The sequence below is a fragment of the Poecilia reticulata genome, linkage group LG17 (genome assembly GCF_000633615.1).
Source record: "Poecilia reticulata strain Guanapo linkage group LG17, Guppy_female_1.0+MT, whole genome shotgun sequence".
Classification (NCBI taxonomy): Eukaryota; Metazoa; Chordata; class Actinopteri; order Cyprinodontiformes; family Poeciliidae; genus Poecilia; species Poecilia reticulata.
The window spans coordinates 16,425,247-16,448,347 of NC_024347.1; the positions used below are offsets into that span (position 1 = coordinate 16,425,247).

Sequence of the window (23,101 nt, forward strand, 5' to 3'; positions counted from 1 at the left end):
AGGGACTGAGGAATTTTCATCAAAGCGGGTCCCACATGTCTGTCATCTCTGCAGCATCAGGACCAGCTCCCTCGTCTTGCAGTTACCACTCCAACAGAGCAGGGGGCAGTAAAGCGTTTGAGATGTAGAAGACCTTTAACAGGGCTTGCTCCTTTTACTGTTAGGCGGTGAATGAACCGGGCAGCAGGAATGCCGAATAGTGAGGGAGGAGTCTGAAAAGCGTTTTAGTGCTGGAAGAGTTGTTCTCTTAAATCAGGACAATAAAGCCGCAGCAGTTTAAGTTAATTAAGTTAGCTTTAAGGGTTGGAAGATAAGTTCACTCGTTTTATTTAGCTGTGTTTCTTTAGCAGAACTTGAAATTTAAGTAAAAACAGCACTAGTAAATTTTATCTCATATACCATAAATTGACTTTTTATAAATTTAGATTTTTCGTTTTAATAGACAATCTTAAAATATGCACATCAAAATGTAACTTGATAGATGTAAATAAATAATACACCAAAGCTTGTAATTTCTTATTTTAAATTCACAATTTACATTTATTTTCATAAAAAAACGCCACCGTCCCCTTGGTGCGCCGCTTGTCTCGCCGGTTAGTGAATGGAGCAAAGCCACATTTCCCGGGAGAAGCTATGTAGAAGGAAGATGTTTCACTCTGATGATATTTTTGAATATCATAAATGGGTTCATTATTTTTTTGTACTCACACGTTCAATTTGTTACGTCTTATAAATATTTAAATGTAAACGACAAAAACAATGAAAAAGCAACAATTTTCCCCAATACTTATTTAACTGTTTCGCATTTTCATTTTCGATTTTGTGTATAACATAAAATAATGTATAAAATTCAAAACATGCCACCCATATACCTTCTGTCATAATTAAAGAAACTGTTACCAATTTTATTTAGCTATTTCTTATTTCTTGTTTCCAGACCAAAACGTTATTTTTACGTTACGTCACGTTATTTTTAGGGCAAAGTGACTCCTCTGTTGTGTTTTAGGATCTTTGACTAACATGCTAGTTTGGCGCCGAATATTCAGTTATTGTACCGCTCTGTAGCGCGGGAGTTGTATGTTTTCGGGTATACATGTTGGAGCCGAACTAAACTTAATTACTAAGTTTTAAGTCAGTATCAAGCGGAGAAAGTGTTTAAAGACAACATGCAGCGGAGCATCGCGTAAGTAACGACTGTGTAAACAGTTTAAAGTTTTAATTTACTGTGTTGAAGGAGTCTGCGTGTCTCCAATGCAATAAACACCCACGTGTTGTGTGTTATATGTTGTTTTTGCTGTTAAGTTGGTGTTAAAACGGTTCCTACCGCGACCAATAGCAGTGTATTTGTGTCAATAGTTGTAAGCTAGCATTAGCATAACATAGTTATAGCTAACTGTGGTTTAGCTCTCAAAATGTTTATGAAAGTAAGAAACTTATCATAAAGTCAAGGTTCTGGGACGCTTTTCAGCCGGAAGTAGCTCATGTTGTTAAAACGAATAGTGGTTGTGAAGAAGCTTTACGATGCTAAGCACTGGGATACACCCAAAGCAAGCTAGCAAGGTTTAAACACGGAAAAGCCACAAACTTCTACGTATTTATGGGGTTTTATTGTTATATAACAACACAAAGTTGCTCCGTATTTGTCAACTGGAAGTTTAATGTTGCTGGGCTTTTGTTGTTTCGTGAAAACGTGTTGCCTCTTATATTTAAAGCATCTATTCATATTCCTGTTCTAGATCGTTTTTTCAGCCCAGGATCAAGGTTAAAGACAGCCAGAAGAAAACTGCAGACGAACCAGTGAACAAGTAAGTTGTTTTTCCATGTTAAATCATAAAGTACGTGAGAATGCTGCAGTTGTTTCATTTATCTATCTGCAGAAATGAAGCTTTGCATCACAAAACTCACCTTTCATATTCAAAATCCACTCTTTGTTTGCCAGATTATGAAGTTTATAAATAAAATTGCTGTCATTTTATTTGCCTATATATATACGTAGCAAACTGTCTAAGGAACTTTTAAAGTAAATCTGAGTATAGTATGTGTTAATATCATTTTGCATTAAATTCTAATTATAATAATAAACTTAAAAATTTTTAATATTGAGAAGGAGTTAAATAGTTTTGCCACACTTTTCTATAAATGAAACCAGGTCTAGAATAGCTCTGCTCACATCGGAGTAGCAAAAGCAAATGAGATGGATTAGCAGTGCTTGCTAAGAGTTGATTGTGTCATTTAGTGCATGTTGTGGAATATTGTCTCTGTTGTCCTGATATTGAGCTGTTAGCATATCGTATAGCAACTGTCTTCAGTCAGAGGCCTCATCAGGTTTGTCGTAAGACTGACTGCTACTGGAGATTTCTTCTGCTCACAGCATCACCATCCACAAAGACTCTGCATGAAATGAGTTTGGTCAACATTTAGTTTCCCTTTGGGATAAATAAAACATTTTTAATTGGATTGAATATTGTATAGAATCATCACACAGAGAGAGGAATATTTCGAATGTTTATTCATTGTAATTTGGTCGTTATGGCTTACAAATAAATATTGGTATCATCCTAATAATTATTCAAAATTACTGATAAACTATAAATCTGCATATTAACATTTTAAACAGTGATTGAAATTTTTTTTAAAATCAGGTTTTTAGAACATATAAAATTATTAAGTCTTTTTCTGCCACTGGGTATTTATTGTATCGTATTATTTATCATTTATTGCGATACATTTCTTTCAAGAATTTTGGTTTATCATTGTCAAGATAAATTACAATTTATTGTTTAAAACCCTCCAAACCTGTCAGTATTGTTGGGATTGTTAGTTTTACTATTGTTCTCCGCTGTTTGTATAATGAAGGTGTATCAGTAGATATCAATACATTTGAAAATATGATTTAATGCGCTTACTGTGTGCAGTTTACTGATTCAAATCACACTTCTCTGTGAATGAAGCGTGTTACAAATGGGAATGTTTCTCAAGAGCAGTATTTGTGTTTGTGGGGCTGTAATTGCTGTGACACACAAAATAAATAAGTAATAAATAGTTCTTGTCGTCACAATTATCATTATTACAACCAATGTTCTCTAAATTTTTATGTGTCTGGGCATACACAAAAGCTCCCTGAGTACACTGAGGACCGCTGTGAGCAACATCAGATGTGCACGCTGTAACCACACACATCACACCCGTTCAAAATCATAGCAAGTTACATGGCTTATTAAAAGAAGCAAATCACAGCAGCATTCTTTGCTTAATTAGTTTACTTTTAATATAAGCCACTTTGGCCCACTTAAAATGAAAGACAAAAATCTTGTTGGTGTTCATGAGATGTGTAGTATGTTACACATCCCATGTTCAACATCGTGGTTTGAACATCGCTTGTTCTTCTATTTGCACATACTCAGACAGCCATTCCATCCTAAAAGAACCGCATTTCTGTTTTACTTTGTCTTGGTGAGCGGATGTGTCGCTGCCCGTTCGTTTCGCCATGATGAGGGGTTGCGTTTCTTAACTCCGCCGCACTGTTGTTAGCAAGCTAACCTGCACGGCGCGTATGGGTAGGACACATAGAGCTATCGACGCTATGATTGGCTGCATAGCATAATTAAACCGTATCGTATCATTGGCTGAACATCTGTCACTCACTGCGTTACATTGAAAAATGGTATGGAATAAGACATTATTGGTCTAATTTAATATATTAGATTCGGTCTAATATTAGATATTAATTAATACGTTTATGGTGGATTTTATTTTATGCGCTGCATAGATTTTCTTGTGCGCTGAGACTGTGCGAGCAGAGCGCAATTGCGCAGGCTCTCAGCTTAAAGGGAACATTGATTACAACAGAACCACAACATATCGTGATTAAACCTTCTCCCCATTCCTCTCTCCCCCTGGTGATCAAACTATTTCTGATATATTTTAGCTGACTGGGAATGCTAATGTTTTATAGAAGCTGTGTCTTAACGGGGATGAGGCTGCCTGAGTGTGAACTTATGTTCTGACACTCATTGCAGTTAGAAGCTGATCAACATGAGGAACATATGCGGTTTTGGTGGAATAACGGTTCTCTGTAGATGTGTGAATTACTCTTTGAAAGCGTTAATGATCAGAAGTTGCTGTGAAAACTTTTCTGCTCAATCTGGAGCTGCTTTGAAGATGAAGTGTTCATTATCACTATAGTGTGTAATCTTTAAAGCAAGTCTTACAACTCGCTTTAATTGACTGGCCTTTATGTAATGATCCTCATCACAGCTGTGACTGCTTTCTTTTATTACTCTGATTTGATTTCTCTTCCTGCTGACCCCCGTCTTTTTTTTTTTCCCTTTAATATTCTTGGCGTGTGGTTTGTGTTTATGTTCCTTGTCTTTGCGTGTTTCCAGACCCATCAAAAGCCCCTTGAAGGTGCAGAACGGCGTCCAGGAAGCGGATTCGCCGATCAAGAAGGTCGCCAAGCGCAGCCGGCAAATACTGGACAGCGACGAAGACGAGGCGCCGCTTGTAAAAGAACAAGGCGACAAAGGAGCTCCCGCTAAAACTGAGAAGGTAAAAACGCCACTGGAGCTGCGGTAATGAAGAGCTCCCACAGGCTTATCATTGGCGTTTTGTTTATTTAGTGATGGGGGATGTCACTGTTACACATCACTGTCCATAAGCTCCATTTTGAAAAGAGCTGATTATCAGTTCTGGCTGCTGTTCAACCACCTGTTATTTGATAAACGCTCCTCTTAACCGCCCCGCTCACTTTGCGGGGTGACGTGTCTGCAATTATTCATTATTTTCTCTCAGAGGGGAGAAAGCGTGATGGATATGCGAGGTTAGTCGGTGTGACCCACCTCTCTGCTTGTTTATGTGTGGCCAGGTGGTAATAATACATCCTCTCCTGTCCTGTTGGCAGCAGAGCATCTCCAGTAGAGATAATGTCAGTCGGCACCTGATAACTGCTTTTGTCTGTGATTTATCTGTTGGTTCAATTCACTGATGTCTAATTGCTCCTCTGAAACATGTAAAAACTGTACAAAATTAACTAGAGAGAGAATTTATAGGCCAGTTATAGGTTTATAACTATAAACGCTGCCATAAAATGAGGCCTAAAAGAGATGAAGTGCTTGTCAGAGCCATTGGTGTTAGACTGCTGTGGAAAAGCTCTTGATTCTGTCACATTTCTTCAGTTTTTTTTTTGCAATTTTGTTGCACTTGAATGTTTCATATGATGAGAAAAAAAGTGCATTTGATAGCAGACATGTCGATCTTTCAGTAGCTGCTTTTCCTTTGACCATGTAATGGACCTTACCAAGCTCCGCCCAGAAACGCGCCTCGAAAGTCTCACGTGGCTGCATGTCTCACAAACAAAGCCTCGCAGAACTTAGTTTCTATGTGTAATTTAATTTCGACTGACTCTCTGCAGAGTATTTCTGAGTCGATTAGTGTATCATTTCTGCCGGATTTCCACAAAATATCAGCCACGACAATGGACAGGGGAACCAACAAGTTCATGTCATGTTTTTTAGACAACATCAAGGTGTTTTAGCCACGCGATGCCTCCAACATTGTGTGAGTCACAGCTAAATGCTACCGGTCGATGAGGAAAACTGCAGATCCTCAGCATAAATATAGCCGTGGACAAGATCACTGATGGCTATTGTTCTTGCAAGGCTGGGTGAGTCGGACATTCATGGTTTTGAGGGTTACTTTTGAAACCAGTAATTTCTGTTGTTGGCAAATGTTTGAGTGTGCCTAGGGCTGAGACACGGAACTCTGTGCTAGCGTGGCCAACACGATTACAATTTAGTAAAAAGCCTTTTCAGGTGAAATAAAATCTTTAATGTATGTCAGATACGGTACACATTGCATATTGATCTGTTCAGCTAACGTAAGACTGTAACAGACAGGCTTCAAGGTGGAGAAGTTGTATCGGTACTGCCATTATACTGTACTTGGCTAAAAGGTTTTTATAATGGATGTGTTTATTATTGACTTTATTTTTTTCGTTCACTAAACACAAAAAAAGAAAAGCAATAATACTTACACCAGCAGACACTTTGTTCTTATTGATCCTATGACAGTTGAGCTGCAAATGCGGTCGTGCACAAGCTTTGATCCAAGCAAGGCTTTCCGTTTCAGATTTTGGAAATCTGTGAATTTTAGTTCCACAAATACGATCAGGATACCTGACATCGCCTGTACAGATACCCCACTGACGGTGGAGAACCATTCTTTTTCGAGTCCTGACGCAAAAACTTTCAGCCGGTCTGCTAGTCCACAATGYACATTAGCATGTGTTTACTACTGTAGCTTGTGTTTGTGAGACAGTCACGCACGTGGTAGCTACGCTGTGACGTAAAATGGGCATTAGCCAACGAAACGCAGTCCCTGTGGTAAGATCCATTGAGCAACTGGATACTTTGAAAATAAATGTGCTTAATGGAAACATGTTGTTTTAGAAAACATTGTTACACGAGGTGTTTTTTGGTTCTTATTTCAGAAAACCGCAATGAAAACAATATTTTGGCATAATGAGTCACATGATCAACCAGATTTCACTACTGGCAGAAAAAACAAAGAAGTTGTTAGAGAATCGAGGCGCTGCGTGTTTTTTAATGACTTATTGCCTGAACAAACTTATTCACATGTGATTTTAACTGCATTTCTTTGGATTTATTTTAATTTTTTTTTGACATTTGCAGAATATCAACAAAGTTGTAATGGAAAAGCAACTTGTGTTTTTCAATTCACTCCTAATTTTTAGGATCAGGATTCAGACACCAATTTGTGTATTTAAATGATCTGGAGATTCTGTTTAAATCGTGACTGACGAGAAGAAAAGACTTTAGTCTAAAAATACAATAGTTATTTAAAATATTTTCATTTGTTGACATTTTCTGTTGAAACGTTTCTGTTGTGATGTTTTATTTTACCTACTTATTATTCTTATTGCTGTTATTTTTCTCTCTTTTCATCAATTTACTCCATTATGTTTTTGTTTTTGAGCAGCACTTTGGTGCAATTTTAAACCTGTTTTTAAAAGTATAAATAAATTTTACATTGACAACAATTCTATAATATTCCATAATGTATCAAATTCCAAAAGTTCATAAATCTATAAAAAGACCAACCAAACTTTTATATTTTTGCCATTTCTGTTTTTTCAGTTAAACGGTTTCAAATTAAATTGTGGTCAACTATTTCCCAAAAAATGTTTCCTGTAAACCCCTATTTTAAATCAGCTCTACTTTTGGAGTTTTCCATTTCTCCTGGATTAGATTCTAATTAGATTTTAATGTGAGATAAACAACTTTGTTCCTGTTGCCTCCGTCAGGGTCATGTTTTTCTTCCTGCAAGCTGCAGCTAAATAGCCATCATGTCTTATTACCAATTTCAGAGGTGTGTTTGTGGAAATGATGCTTTATGTGGAAATAACCCTGGAACAAGTAAGAGGTAGTTTCCAGTTTCTGCAACGAGTCGTTTTCTTTTCATCCTTGAATTATTTTCTTGCTATTTAATTGCAAAAAGTCGAGGATTTAAAAAAGACGTTGTTGTTTTATAGATGAACGTTCCAGCAGTTGCTTGTGATGCTTAATTTATTAAGACTACAAGCAGCATGTATTTAGATGCTGATTTAAAATGACTGAGTGCTTTCTGTAAACGATGGAGAAGATTTGATTCAAATGAAACCGAACATTTATTTACTCTGGAGCTGAATCTGGTCTGATCCTCTGGATGTGTGTTGTGTTTTTTTTATTTTTCTCTGTTAGCTGTTAGCTTCTCAGTCCTGTCCTCTCATCATGCATCCTTTTTTTTATGATTGGAAAATGTATCTATTTAAATGTCTTGAACCCAAACTGATCAGTGTTTAAAAGAAAAACTTTGTGTTTTCCATCCCTTTTCGTAACATTTGCTGATGCTTCTGTTTGTTTTTCAGACGGACGATGTGTTCAAGGCCGTTCCCACCCCGTTGTCTCCAACGCCGGCCCCATCCACACCCATAACCCTGGAAACCCCGGAGACGTCGGCCTCCTCGACGTCGTCAGGGTCGCCCAGTTCTCCCAGTTCCACCTCCACGTCTAGAATTGTGAAGCGCAAAACTGGTTAGTATCCAATCGGAGTTTATTTTCATAAATATAAACCTCAGAATAACTTTCCGTTTTATCACTTTTTTCTCATTCTAACTAAAATGCACCTTCATTTTGATTTCATGTGTTTTATGGTTTAATTTTATGGAGACAATGAGCCTGGTTCTCTGATTGAGAATAACCTTTGAAAACCTTTTGTTGCCTCAAACTCCTGCTGTTCTTTTATTCTGAATCAGCCTAAAAAACCTGAAATCATCTTAAATCTGTTCTTTCTTTGAATTTATCTAAAATTTATGCAGTGTTTTAAAACACAAAAAGCAATACATTTCAAAGTCTAATTCATGAAATTCTTAAAAATGCTCATATTTCAACTCAACACCCTGAAATAATATTTAAGTTGAATGCTAAAGTTGTACATTTATCAATAAATTTTCATCAATATTTTCATTTTTATATACAGTATATATATATTTTTAAAGTTTATCGTTCTTAGGAATTTTAATTAGGAGAAGGTCAAACTCTGAGAAACTAATTTAAGTTGATAATTTTTCACTTAACCATATTTTGTCAAATGTATTAAATAAAAACAATCAGGTAAATATGTCAAGGGAGTTTTTTCTTTTTCAATAATTTGTCTTAAATGTGGATTATAATCTTAAAAAGTCTTAAATGTACTGAAACTTGAAAATACCCTTTATTTTAGATAAAAAAACATTTTTTGTAGTTATAAAAGCAGATCTGTGTCTAAACATACTGATCAGGATTAACCTGGTTTTCTCTTAACTCTCACCTTCTGATTTATTATTTTTATTTACTTCATTTACATTTTTTTTAACATTTAAAAGAAAAATAGTTCTGCACATTTTTCAGATCAAATCGAAAATGAAGAGATTTACTTGGCAGATGCATGAAAGCATCTGTCAACAGTCTTTTACATTACGTATTTAATAATTTTTTGATTTCTTTGGGCGCTGGTGGCTTTTAATGAACAGTAATTTGACAGAAAAGAGGATGAAGAGAGAATAGAAACAACATGCAGCAAATGGTCAGAGACAGAGAATTTTAAGCCAAAAGTGCTTAAAATTCTTCATTTAGATGCATTTTATAATTGGACAAAAAAAAAGTTTTGCTTTTCTTGATCCCAGTAAAAAACACAACAGATTCTGATCAACTGCAAATCTGTTGTTGTACAAACCAGCTTCCTTTGGTTGGGTTGTCTTTCATTCAAAATGCTGCAGCTGCTTGTTGTTCCTGTTGTAAGACGTGAGTTTGCTGGTCTGAGCTCAGATTAGGAATCACAGCTTCAGATGACCGTTTCCCCAGTAAACTTCCTGCTCAGTCATTGTTAGCAGCCAGCCGCACTTTGCAGCTCTCTCCCTTTTAATGGTATTTTCACATGCAGTTTATGGAGTCGGAGCACAAACAGCTTGTATTGATTTTCTCAGACAATTCTGCAATATCTGACAGCTGGGCAACATGTTAGTCTCCACTTATACCTCCTGCTGACTCAAATGGGGATTTTTATCAGTGTAAGTGGACTAGTTTGAGAAACTCTTCTGTAGAAATGCAGTTTAACCAGAACCAGTGTGTATCCAAATGACTTACAGTGTCAATTTACCATCACTTTAACATCGACCAAATAAAAAGACACAAACACAAAGTTTTTTCTCACTGTCTGAAGTTAAATCAGACCAAACTTTTCTTGTTTTTTCTTTCTTAGAATTAACAAAATTATTTCTATTTGCTAAATACTAGAACAATTTTTAGAGATTTTCTTTGTAACTTTCTTCAAGTTTATTAGTTTAAATAAATTTTAAATTACTTGATTTGGGTCAAACTGACAGACGAGGTTTACCACAAACTTTGGTCCAGGCAAGTGTTTTATTGGTTTTGCTCGAACAATATTAATAGATTGGAATGGCCTAGTCAAAGTTAAGCTTAGAATCTGCGGCTGGAAAGACTTGCAGTAGTGAAATGTAGTAGTTCTATAAAATATTGACTCAACAGCTGAATTTAAAATGACACTTTTTTTGATCTCTACTTGTACAAAATGTTAGAAATGTTCCTTCTGCTTCTCTTTTCTGCACTGTTTTGCTCTAACAGATGAAATCCTCACACAATTATGTTTATTGTTGGAAGGAGACAAGATATGAAAATGTCTGTCGCTGCAGATCAGGATTATTTTAGTATTTGAGTATTTATTAAATATTCTGATTGGATAAAAACATGGGCCCATTCTGCAGACTTTTCATTGAACCACTTCAACTTATTTCATACATAATTAAAAATACATTTAATCTTAAAAGCAAAATTTATTTATTTTTTGCAGTTTTGGCTTAATTATTCGTTTGAGGGTGTTTCAGAGTCTGTTTACTCAAGTTAACAATTAATCGATTACTAAATTATTTGACGATTATTTCAATAATTGATTAATTACGATTAATTTAATAATTTCAGCCTGATTGACTTGAGCGCTCCTCCTAAATGTTGCTGTAACCCGACAACAACGAAGACCTGAAGCCGAACTTCAGCACAGTTGAAACATTTGAACTTTGACACCAGCAGGCGATTCTAATTCGTTCCTCCTCAAGCTGCTTGACTTGATCATTTGCTAGCAGGAGCCTAATGGGTGCAAATAATCATTCCTTCATATCGACGGGGGGGAAAACAAGACATTAATCTCAAGCTGCAGTCAGTAAAAGTTTGTTGAGCACAAGCAGCTGACCGGGCTGCGGCCCGTTTGGGTTTCGTCTCCCTGGACCGCCTCTCCCATTGACAACCGGTGGAACTCGATCGTGTTCCACCGTCTCTCATTAATCCTATCTGCTGAATCACAAGCACGCCCCCCGTCCTCCAGCTTTTATCATTTATTTCTGCATGTACTTGCATTATGATAATAACGTTATTACTGATGCGTTGTTCTTGCAATGTTTGGTTTCTGCTGACTGGACCGAACCAGCAGAGTGTTGCTCTGCTGGTATTGTTGCTGATTTCTTCCCCCTATTGATTCAATCCGTTTCCTTTTTGAGGTTTTCATGTGTGGATTATTGTCCTGCAGGTTGAGTTGGCGTTTGATCGCCTCAACATTTAACAGCAGAAGTTTGTTTGTATCTGCTTCATTATTGGCAATAAATATAAATTAGAAAGGTGAGTGCTTTAATTCGGATTACTTTGCTTGCATTTTTTTGTCTTCCACTCCTGCAAGGTAAGCTCATTGGGTGAAAATGAAAGCTACTCGGAGCTAAAGACTTTTCTAACACTTCAGCTTTGTTTTCATTAAGGAAAGCAACGCTCCTTTTGCTTTTCCTTTCGCCAAAATAAAATCAGCTCATTCTCTTTTCATCATCTCGTTCCCTTCGTGTTGGATGGCTGCAGCGTTTGGTAACGGGCGTGCCTGCTACCATCACTGCCGGGGAAGCGATCGCATTAAAGCAACACACTAATTCGACCTGAAATTGCATTCTTAATGTCCCGGGTTAATGCTTTCATTATGATATCTGGAAGAAAAACAACAACAGCAGAGCTACCTTCGCTAGAATCTTAACAAGAAGCAAAACAGAGGCAGATGTGGAACGGAAACCAGAATTGCCCCCAAGCACTGCTGTTGCATACAATTATAGAGGAAATTACACTGGAACTGCAAGCTGCTTGGCTGCATAATATCTTTCTGGATGAAATTAGTGTTTTCATTACCAAAGTACGTATCTGTGACACTCTCTCTTCTCTTTTTTTTGTTGGCCTACATCTGCAGTAAGAGAGTAGAGTCATCCTGTTTTTCATCTCCACATTTCTCTCTGTTTAATCACGGCATAATTTCATCTGGGACCCCCTTCACTTCATTATTTTTTGCTTCTTTTTTTTTTGTCTCTCTCTTAATTTAATTCCTCTCCTGATGTGTGCAGCGAGGAAGATGTTCCCCAAGAGGAAGCTGGATGAGAGCGAGAGTCGGAAAGGGGAGTCCGAGGTCGCGGAGGAGCAGGGTCAGCAAAACAAACGACCCCGCCTGGAGAGCGGTGTCAGCAGTGCAGGTACGCTTTCTTCCTCTGCAGCGAGTCTGATAACAGGGGTCACATCCTGTGCAGGTCTGGAAGGCCCAGGTGAATGTAGAGGGGAAAAAAATAAAGCAACACATCGAGTAGTTCATTAGAAACCTCTGAACACAATCAGCTCTCCGTTTTCTTTAGGGTGGCATTTTCTGTGATGGGCCGAGAAAAAGTAGAGCGCATTTCTCTTTAAAAAAATAGATGGAAAGTGAATGTGAGGTTAGCATTTAGTTTAATAATTTTATCGTATCTCCGACTGTAGGTCTAAATTCTTAACTTTTCATATGTACAAGACATACGAGTCTCTGCATACACTCACCTGATTATCCAATCAGATTAATAAAATGAGCTGCTTAAATTGTAAGTGTTGCAGCTCATTTTATTGTTTTAAGTCTTAAAATTTGTCCAAGTTCAGTTGACTAACTCAATTTGTAATGTTCAGTCTGTGAGATTCACAAAAAAGAAAACAAAAAACAAATGATTCACTGAATGTTCATTTTTAGACTAAACATTCATAATCTTTTTCAACTAAACATTGATCACTTTTCAGCTCCAGCTTATTCCTTTTCAAAAAGGTAAACAACAATTTTTGTTCAAAGTTTGCAACAATTTTGCTTAAACCCAAAGACTATAAAGACTTTGTTGTATTTTCTGGTCTGTTTCTGTCGGCTACAGTCACTTTTTTATTCTGCTGCCATTTTTCTTTGCACTGCCACAAACTTTTCCATCCCTCCTCCTCCTCCTCCAGTGTTTGAACCCCTGTGCTCCTGAGAAGGCTTCTTATTCTAATGGTTGAACAGACAGACTGTTAATTAGTTTGAGCACTGCTGCCACCTAGTGACCGGAGGCTTGCTTATCATTAAAGCATGAATCAAGACACTTAATACAAAAGATCCCACCCCACAAAGTGCTGGTTTTTATCTTCATTTGTCTTTCAAACGCATTTTTTTTCTGTCCCTGCTGAAGAAAAGCATCCCCAGAGCATGATGCTGCCATCACTATGTTTGAAAGTCACTGCTGGATTTCCTGGTCTTCATGATGCTGTTTGTTCCCTAAAATTCTCTAAAGTTTTCTTTCTTTCCACTTCATGATTATGCACTACTTTCTGTTGATCTGTTACATAATCCCCTCGTTAGAACGAACAGAAAAAAACAAACACTTTCTGGTTGTGACATGAAAGAGTATGGAGAAGTTGAACGGTTAGGAATACCGTTTGCAAGGCGTGGTGCCTTAAAATTCAAACACTAAGAAAAGACATGCCACAATTCTTGCATGAAATGTGATACCACTGATTTTTCTTTTATCTAACACTTACAAGCTTCTCCAACCATCCATAAGAAATTAATTGGATTCACTAATTGACTAGGCGATCAAAAGGAAAATTTCAGTTATGAGAATTTATCAGATGGTAATCATTAAAAACGTACTTTTTGCTTGCATTTCTCTGAGATGTATGCAGCCTGAGCTTCTGGTCTGACAGAGGAAATATTTTAAAGCCACATTAATCTCCTGTTCTGCTATATCTGGAAATGTTCTTTGCTGAATGAAGAATTGGGAGAAAACAAGAGTGTTAATGACTCGCAAATGATCTTTAGCTTCTTCCCTGACACAACAGATCCTTTAATCCACAATAAAACCACATAATACAGAAACATAGGCAGCAAGATGGCAAATAATGTGCAAATGAAAACTAAAACATTACAAGTAATTGGTTTTTCCTTCAAAGGATTATTTTATCTTTTAATTTGCTGGTGTTTATTTGGGGCAGTCCCTCTGACTACGGCCCATAAAGGATCAGGGGAATCTTCCTGAGGGCAGTTTTTGTTGTTGCATTTAGAATGATAACAACCAGGCAGTCGTTGAGATGATTCCTCATGTTTTAAATCCATTTTTATATAGATTTAACGCCTAGAGACGAAGAAGACTGTTGGTTTTATTTTGTTATTTCGCTTTATAAATAAACCAAGCTAAATTGAAGCTTTGTGTATTTATTTCTAAAAGCTAATAGGTTTTTTCTGTGTTTTTATTCCATTGTACCATGTGTCTTGTCAATTAAATTTTTTTCTCTGTCAAAGTTTGAACTCTAAGGGATCAAATTATCTTAAATAAGGAGAAAATACATCCTTATTTGTACTTTCTTTCTGAAATGGTCATCAATACAGAAAAGGGATAAAAAGGAAAACCTCACCACATGAAGGAAATCCTATTTAGATTCTTTTTGATCTAAAAATCCTTTTCCAGGCCTTATATGATTGTCCCTCTGTAGCCCTCTATTGTTCTATGTTTTATGGCCTAATTGTGCAGCTGCTGCTATAAAGGCTACCATGCATTAGTAGGGATGTAATACTTAAAACTCCAAAAACATGGCAAGACTTTATATTCACAAGAATGGGACGGGATGAGATTTTAATATTATTTACAGATATTTAAGACTGACACATTTTTCTTTCTTGCTATTTGAAGTTAAATCAGACTAACATTTTCTTGATTTAGGTCAGATACAATTATCAGAATTATTTCTATTTTCTAAATGCCAGAAAACAAGAAACATTTTTAAGGATCTTTTTCTTTGTATGTTGTTTTAGCATTTAATTTGAGCTGGAATCTTGTTAGTCTGCATTGCTTCAATGAACTGAATATTTATTATTCCTAATGGCTCAGTGACTTACTGATCTTTGCAATTGAAATAAAAGTTGTCTTATATTTTATATGGTAAAGTTTTTTAAAGTTGAGTTCTTGTATCAGTTTTTTTTTGTTCTTGTTTGTGAAAACAATTGAGGTGTTTTGTCATTTTCTTAATTTAGTTGTATTTTATCAGACATTTATAGACTCTGCAGTAGCACTAATGTTCATTGGACCTTTTTCTACATTAAGCTCAGCTTATTGAGGATTTGCTAATAATTAAGTGAGCCATTCTTTGCACAGTCAACTTTTAAATGTGAGTGGCCTATTTTAACTTGAACATCTTAAAAAGCACATTGTATGGCAGACATGGTATTTAATTTCTGAAAATACTAAAGTGATTGTTAAAAAAAAAATTCCTGATTCCAACTAGATCTTCTAAACTTTGACAGTCAACCTACAGAAATTGAGTTTTCCTGACATCAAGAGGTTAAATCCTGTTTTTTTTTTTTTACTATACTGTGATTGGCTAGAACAGGAAAGTCCCATCACTGACCTCTAAAGACACAATGCATGTTTTTAATTTTGGCACAGAGAAGGGAAACCTAAATGCTTGCTGTTTAGCCAGAATGGCTTGACTGCATCAAAGCCCTTTTTTAATTGCACCAACATGAATGATTTGTTAAAAAGCATCGGAGTCTTTGTTTCTCTAAATGAGTTCTTAAGAACAGGGTAGTAATCCTACCTGTAATCAAGCTTGTAAACCAAACAAAAGAGTTTCATAAATACACCTTTAACCTCCTGATGAGTTGGAGAAGCTTTTTGTTTTTTACCGTTGATGGATAGAAAAGTTTGACAACCACTTTATCCCCAATTGCTGCTTTCACTTTTCCCAATTTGCTGGTTTCTTTTTTGACATCTCATTAAGACCAAAATTATTAAGCTAAAGCAATAACACTGGTAGATGTATAGGCATTTCTCACATTTCTGCTTTTTTAGATCATTAGTTTTCAAAATGAAAAGTAGTCTTCAACTAATGATTTCATTTATTGGAGGAAAAAGCTACCCACACCAATCTGACCTTGTGTAGAAAAAAGTAATAACTGTCTTGTTAAGTTATGATTTAAGTGTGATTAACAGCATTTTTTTTTTTTTTTTTGAAAGCTGAGTTTTATTTCAGTCGGGCCTGATTGCTGCCAGACCTGAAATCACTTAAATTACAAGATACGTCTAACAGGATGAGGTGAAAAGATATTAAAAGGCAACATATCATGACTAGAAGGTGATTCTGAGGAGAAATCAGAACCACATGAACTGACATCAGTTGATTTAGGAATTTTAAGGCCACTAAAATGAATCAAAAAGCCAATTGAAGACTCATCAGGCACTTTGCTGTCACTGATTGAACCACGAAAACTATTTGTTTTTGAAAATAATTCTCAAGTGGAATATCCAGCAATCAGTTTGATGTTGAGATCAAGCCCACCTATGATATGCTGCAAGATTGCAATCCAAAGCATACTCAGAAGTCCTCTGACTGAGTGTCCTAATCAAAGTTTGTGCTTAAAATCATGTTAAATATCATCCATTGTGGCTGAATTGAAACAATTCTACAAAGGGTGAGCCAAAATGCCTCCCGTGCGATGTCAAAGACACTTTGCAAGGGTGGCTCAATCAGTTATTAGGTTTGGTGGAAGTAAGTGCTTAACATGAGGCAGCTTGTTTAGTTAATTAATAAAATCAAAGTAATCTTTTTTGTCCCTCAGGAAAGTGACAAATAAGTTAAAGAATGTAGATTCACACAAATATAAAAGCCAAAAGCAAAGGTCACTCTGGTTCAAAGAAAATTGTAACTAAGTAAGATGATTTAAGAAACGTGCAAGTTGGGTGTTTCTGCATAAAAACCAGACTATTTGCAAAGATGTGAAGAAATTGTAAATATTGAGTTTGTGGGAGCAGTGATGACTATAAAGTCGTTCAGTAGCTGGGAGGAAGGACCAATCACAACGCTACTTAGTGCACCAAGGATGCAGCAGTTTGAATGAGCTCTCCAGTTCATGCATGAGATGGGAAACGTTGTTCAACAGTTGTGTTAGTTCTTCAAATCTAAATCCTCATTTGAAAAGTGTTTATTTTTCTTAAATTATCTTTTGTTTAATGAACCGAAACATGCAAAAATCGTAAACATTTCTAAGGGCATATATGCGTTTTCACAGCATTTATCTGTTGTGTTTCCCAGCTTTTGGGAAATGTTTTGATAAATTCGAGATGGTAGAGCTAAATTCAGTAGTTTTTAGCTTTATTTAATGTGTAAAGAAAATTAAAGTTTTATGCCGGTCTTCTCAACCAGCCAACACATGACCCCGTCCGTCTGCTGGGAGTCGGTGCTACAAGTTTGTCAATAGCAATTTCCCCTCCTACCTGAGTGTCTCGAGTGAAAAGGAAAGCTCAGAAATATCACCTGCAGCGTTTATTGAAGAAGAAAGTGTCTTCAAACATGGCCTCGCTTAAAAAAAAAAAGAAAAAAATGGCTGCCCTCAGTAAACCTGCTGGCATTTATCTCTTCAATGACTTCACTCCTTTTCTGTCTTCCCCTGTGTAGAGAACACCGATGAACCCATGGAGGAGGGAGCAAAGGAAGAAAAGGTTGAAAAGCCAGTGGCTGAGGCTAACAGCCCAGACGAGGAGGTGGGGAACGAGAAAACAGAAGGAGAGAAGGCCAAGAAGGAGGAGGAGCAGGTAGAAGAAAAGATCTCTGATGAGAAAGAAAAGAAAGCTGAGGGGGCGGAAAAGAAAAATGAAGCAAAGGAGAAGACGGATGATGAGAAAGGGGCCTCTGTCGCCAAAGACAAGGTGGTTGAAAAGGACACGAAAGACACAGGGAGCCCAAAAAGTCAAATGGGAGAAAAAAAGCAGAAAGAGGCGAAGGAGCAGAAAGATAAGGAGCTGGCCAAGAAAACCCCAATCAGCAGTTTCTTTGGTGAGGAGGAATTTGCATTGCTCTGCGCTTGCATTAAAAATGTCTCCCCAAAAAAAAAAAAAAAAAGAAAAAGTGCTGCGCTTTTATCTGTACGAGAAGACAGCACATTTCTGCCCGTCATCAAACCTTTGCTCACCTTTTTCTGTTTCTTTTTCTGCCTTTATTAGCTCCCCGAAAAGCAGCAGTTAAGACAGAGAAACCAGAGAAGAACGAAGGAGAGAAAAAGACGAGTGCAGAGAGGAAGAGCTCCGATGAGGAACAGAAAGACGCAAAAGGGTGAGAGAAGTTGCATCCAGCTCTGGTTTGTTCGGTCGGCTGCTGTGCTGCAGAGTCTGCAAATAAGCAACATGGAGTAGATAATTTATACACATTAGGTTCCTATTGATTGAACTTCTGTTTCCATTAGATGCATAAAATTCACAGTTCAGCTGAAATGAGAACAACTTGAAGTTCCTGTGTAACACATTCAGTTTTATTTTTGTGATCTTCATCTTGCTGAAAGAGTCTTTAGTCAGTAATACATTTTAGGAAAGTGGTAAACAGTAACACACTGTTACCATGTGACGTAAGCGGTTTCTACACCTGGAAGAGTTTGGCTTTCAGGATTTTTCAGAAATGGAAACGGGGTATCAGCTCATTTCCTAAATATTGTCTGGCTGTCTGTGGACCTCCATTCATCCGTCCGTTCATCTCTAATCTAATTATTCAAAGTCATGTTTTCGTCCATTTGTTGTTCATTCAATTGTTCAAAGTCGTATTTCCGTCCTCTCATCCTCTACTATCTATCATATGTCCAGCAATCTGATTGTCCGTCGTCTCCCTTCTCTCCGCTGTCCATCTAATTGTCGACCATCAGTCATCCGTCTAATTGTTTACCCTCCATTTGCCCATTTTCCATCTGATCGTCCAGCGTTTCCTTATCTGTCATCCATCTGGATTGTCCCCCATCATCTGACATGGAGCTGTCCTCCTGCTCTTTCATCTAATCATTTCCTTACAATCACGTTTTTTGCAAATTTGTTATTAAACACCTGAACTCTGTGGAAACAGCTGCTGTAAATACAAAGTGATCTTTTATATTTATTGTTTAAAAGTAGTGTATAGAAAGCTGAATCTTTACAGAAACAACATTTTTATTTAAAAAATGTTGGAACTCTTTCTCTTTTCCTTTGCCCCTGTTTTCCCTTGGAGACATTTTCCAAGGTACTGACTATTTAAACGCCCCAACCTCTCTGCAGCTACACAAAACCCTGATGTGGAGTTTGTCCTGATAATTTTCAGTCTGTTCTTTGTTCCCAGTCATTTCAGCTGCAGTAGTTCTTCTCTTAGACCTCCAAACAGTGGGCAGTCTTCCCCTCTCATTGTCTGTCTGCTGGTGGATTCCTTTTCCTGAGCTCATTTGTGGAAACAAGATGTCGTACAGTCTCTGTCTTCAAGTTGCTTTGAATTATTTGGTCTGAAATCACAACTTTTCCCTATGTCAGAGCCACTATCTGCAGTTCCGTTGGCCATATAATTGGAATTAGGAAAATAAATTTGCTCAGTGGAAACGAGCCAATTTTGAAAACTCAAATTTTTTGGATAAAATGTTTTGGCTCTAGGATGAGGTGGTTCTTCAGCTTTATGGAATTGAGTGTATTTTGCAAAACTGCAATGGATCAGCAGGCAGATTTTACTACTGGTGGAAACAACAAAGAAGATGACAGGAAGTGGTATAAGGATGAAGCATGTTTTTTAATGAGTTATCATGTGAACCACTTATTCACGTGTGGTTTTAATTGCATTTATTATTTAATGGAAACACTGCAGTTACAGAATGTTAAGCGGAATATCGACAAATTTTTGTGTGCATTTGTAATGGGAACGCAGATACTCAGAGCTCCGTGTCTGTCTTCTTTTTCTGCACATAATCAGTGTTAGAATGTTCTCTTCCAGCTTTACTCAGAGCTGTCCTTGGTTTCAGTTGTGTTACTAATTAATGCAACCTTATTTGTGTCTTTTTTGACACTGAACACATCCACATATCGTGTTGCTCAGCTGAACTCCAACACTGAGCTCTTCATAACTTACACTCATCTAAAATGGAAATAATAAAATACTTTGTTAGGAAGAGCTACATAAAAGCAAAACTTAAACTCAGTGTCATTGAATAATGCTCCAAGGGATATTTGCACATAAATACAGAATAAAATAGGGACTAATTTAGCAACATAACAGAGAGATGGGGAGGAACAAATGGATCAAATTTAATGAATTCAGTGAGAAATCTTCTGTTTTCTTTTTTTCTTGATGCATGACTTCTACTCTGAATACTCTCCATAAATGCCTTCCTGAGTACAGACAAGATTACTGCACAGTAAATATCAAAGAACATAAGGAATACACAGCTCTGGAAAAAGCTGATTTTACTTGTTATAGATATATGTTTGAGTAAAATGAACATTGTTCTTTTATACTATGGACTACTAACAACATATCTCTGAAATTCTCATTTTTACAGAAAATGAGAATTGGTCAAAATAATGTAAATAATGCAGAGCTTTCACACCTCAAATAATCCAAAGAAAACAAGTTTGTATTAATTTAGAGACAACAAAACTAATGTTTCAACTCAGGAAGAGTTCAGAAATCAATATTTGGTTTTCAGTGGCGCTCAGTGCAGTTTTCTCTTCATTTTTTCCAGAGCTGCATATATTTTCTTTAACACAAACATGAGGCAAGTTTGTATTAAAAACCTAAATCATATTTCTTGTACAATTTAAGAAAAGACCCAGTTAACTTGACATTTACTAAGACTAATTAAAGTGTCTAAACTCTGCAGGTTAAACAGATTCTCCTGCTTTAACATTCAAGTAGCTGTCATGCCAGATGCGCCTGTAATCTACCTGTTGAGAGATTCAGGAGGAACTGGGAGTCTAGTTAATGTCAGCTTCATAGTTTTACACACAGCTAATTAGGATCAGCCGGTTCATAATAATCAGCAGATGAAAAAAGTAACTTCATGTGTGAAGTGTGAAACGCTTCAGCGAAGCAGGTGAAACAGAGACTTAATTACTTTCAGATTTGATTACCTGTACAGTTAATGATCATTATCATTAACCTGACAGCGCTGTAGCTCAACTCAGAGCCGGATTTCTGCATGTTTCAACATAATTACTGACCGGTGCTGGAGTTCATTATTAAAAACGAAGCAATAATTTAATATCCTTGGATATCAGCCACCAATGAAGCTTTTATCTCTTCTGAAGTGTTGTCAAACTATCAGTTTAATCAGTAACTCCTTAGATTGTGACCCACATGTTCATTTAACAGATAATTAAACTGCTGAAGAAAATCCAACTTTAAATTTATCCAAAATGGAGTTCCTATACTGACATGAAAGTAATATACATGCATGAAGTTTGAAGGAGGATGTCATAAATATTTCAATTTAAATTTGTTTTCCTGTTTGTGGAATTTATCCATCATCACACCCTTTGTCAAAAGTAAAAATACTCTTCTGAAAAGAAAAAAAATATATTTTGAGTTCAATACTCATCAGATAATAATTGAAAGATGCTGAACATCGACTGGAAATTCAGTCAGAAAGGAGATTATTACATAATAAATATATTCTTGAATACTGTCTTTGGTCATTTTTAGTTAATTGAGGGCAAGTTAGGATGAATAAAATAACCTAAAATGTCCCCAAATCCCACTATTTAATCCCAGTTTTTTTTTTTGAAATCAGTGATACTATAGTATCCTTGCAATCTCTCATGAGCTTTCTTTTTATTTTTATGGTCAGTTGCCATAATGTTACATTAAACACCTTTTACTCCAGTTAGTTTGATTAGCCAGAGAGAGAAAAAATCAGAATCTGATCAAATTTCAACTGGCATGGCAGACCTTACAGGAAGATTGGAAATTGGTTTCTCGTGGTAAAAGCGTCTCCAGGGAGAGCTAACCCTCAGACTCTGAGTCTTTTTTGTGATGGAACAACATGCTAATTAGGTAGCACCTCAAAACAAGGCTGTGAGTCTCTGATTTGGTCCACTGGTTTATTAGGAACTGTGATAACACGTCCAATTTATACTAGAGGAAATCCAGGTTTCTCACTGTAACTACCTTCTTCTGTCAGTCAGGCTGCTTTCATGTGTGGCTAGAAATGTTTCTGAGTTTGACTAATTTGGATGTTTTGGCCAAAAATGTTTATTTCTTAATACAGTTATTTCATTTTTCATCATTCAGATTGTCAATAAAATGAAAAATGTACTTTTCTGTAACGCATGATGTGCTTAACAAAACATATATTAATAAAAATAAATAATAATTACCATAACTATGGCCCTTCGAAAATACCTGACTATATGAAGTGATTTGCTGGATTTTCTGGCTTTAGCTGAAAGTTTCTTCTTTTTTAGAGTTTGTCTTTGTAATTTACCACATCCAAAGCAAAACAACAACATAATACTTTATAAGAAACAACACGACTTAGCAAACAAACTAATTATAGGAATTATGTCCAATTATCTATCCTTTTTTACTTGAAACATGTTTACTTTTACAAAATTTGTTTCAAATTTTTTACTTTAATTTGAACTACTGTGCAAAACTGAGACAAAAAAAACATAAAATTGAATCTTCAGGTGCTTTATATGTAAGGAAAAGTCCTTTAAAACTACTGTGATGTTTTGATTACTTTTTGAAAACCCTATTAAGATAAAAGCTAAAATAAGCTAAAAGCTAAATCCATCCTGTGTATAGAGATCTCCAAGTCCTATATCTGTTCAATTTTACCTGACACGGAAAACAACCCTCTGTAAGATGGATATTCTTCCTTTTTCTTAAATTAAGACAAAAAAAAACAAAAAAACATCAATTTGGAAGTAAATCAATATTTGTGTTTAGGAGTCTCTGTGTGGCACTGCTCTTAATGCTAACATCTATGGACTTGCCTTCAGGGAAACTCTGGGTGTGATGCGATTACCTGTACCATCAACCACTTTTAATTACTGCAAAGCAAGTAATTAAACAACAAACAAACAGTTAAGGCTGTGTACAAATTGTAGATGCCTGCATAATGCAACTAAAGGTGGCTGCAGCTGCTCTAAGAGAAACGTCATGGGGATAAACTGATCTACAGAAAACAAAAGGAAGGCTTTTTATATCCTTTCTATGATGTTTCAGCCAGAAAGTGCCGTAATGCTGTTATTATTTTAACCTTTCCATGTAAAGTAAACCAGAAGGAGCAGCAGCAGCGTATAATTGCTTTGTCGGTTCGAGGTCATGGTATCTATTCCAGCCACAAACTATTTTTAGTTTTGGAAGGGAGCAAAGGCATTTCATCTGCATAACTATTTATTTTTCATTGCTGCGCTGTGTGCAGCAGCGAAGGAGTG

The 23,101-nt window shown here is 36.4% G+C and overlaps 1 protein-coding gene across 1 annotated transcript in view; it reads left to right on the top strand.

The window, feature by feature from the left end:
- Positions 1–1,007: 1,007 nt before the first annotated feature.
- Positions 1,008–23,101, top strand: part of lig1 (ligase I, DNA, ATP-dependent) — an 81,078-nt gene continuing 58,984 nt past the window's right edge. The window contains exons 1-7 of the mRNA XM_008433962.2: positions 1,008–1,183; positions 1,737–1,805; positions 4,386–4,548; positions 7,925–8,090; positions 11,978–12,103; positions 17,343–17,720; positions 17,888–17,996. Of these exons, the coding sequence (XP_008432184.1) occupies positions 1,167–1,183; positions 1,737–1,805; positions 4,386–4,548; positions 7,925–8,090; positions 11,978–12,103; positions 17,343–17,720; positions 17,888–17,996 (1,028 nt within the window). The 5' untranslated portion in view covers positions 1,008–1,166. The remainder of the gene's footprint in view (positions 1,184–1,736; positions 1,806–4,385; positions 4,549–7,924; positions 8,091–11,977; positions 12,104–17,342; positions 17,721–17,887; positions 17,997–23,101) is intronic.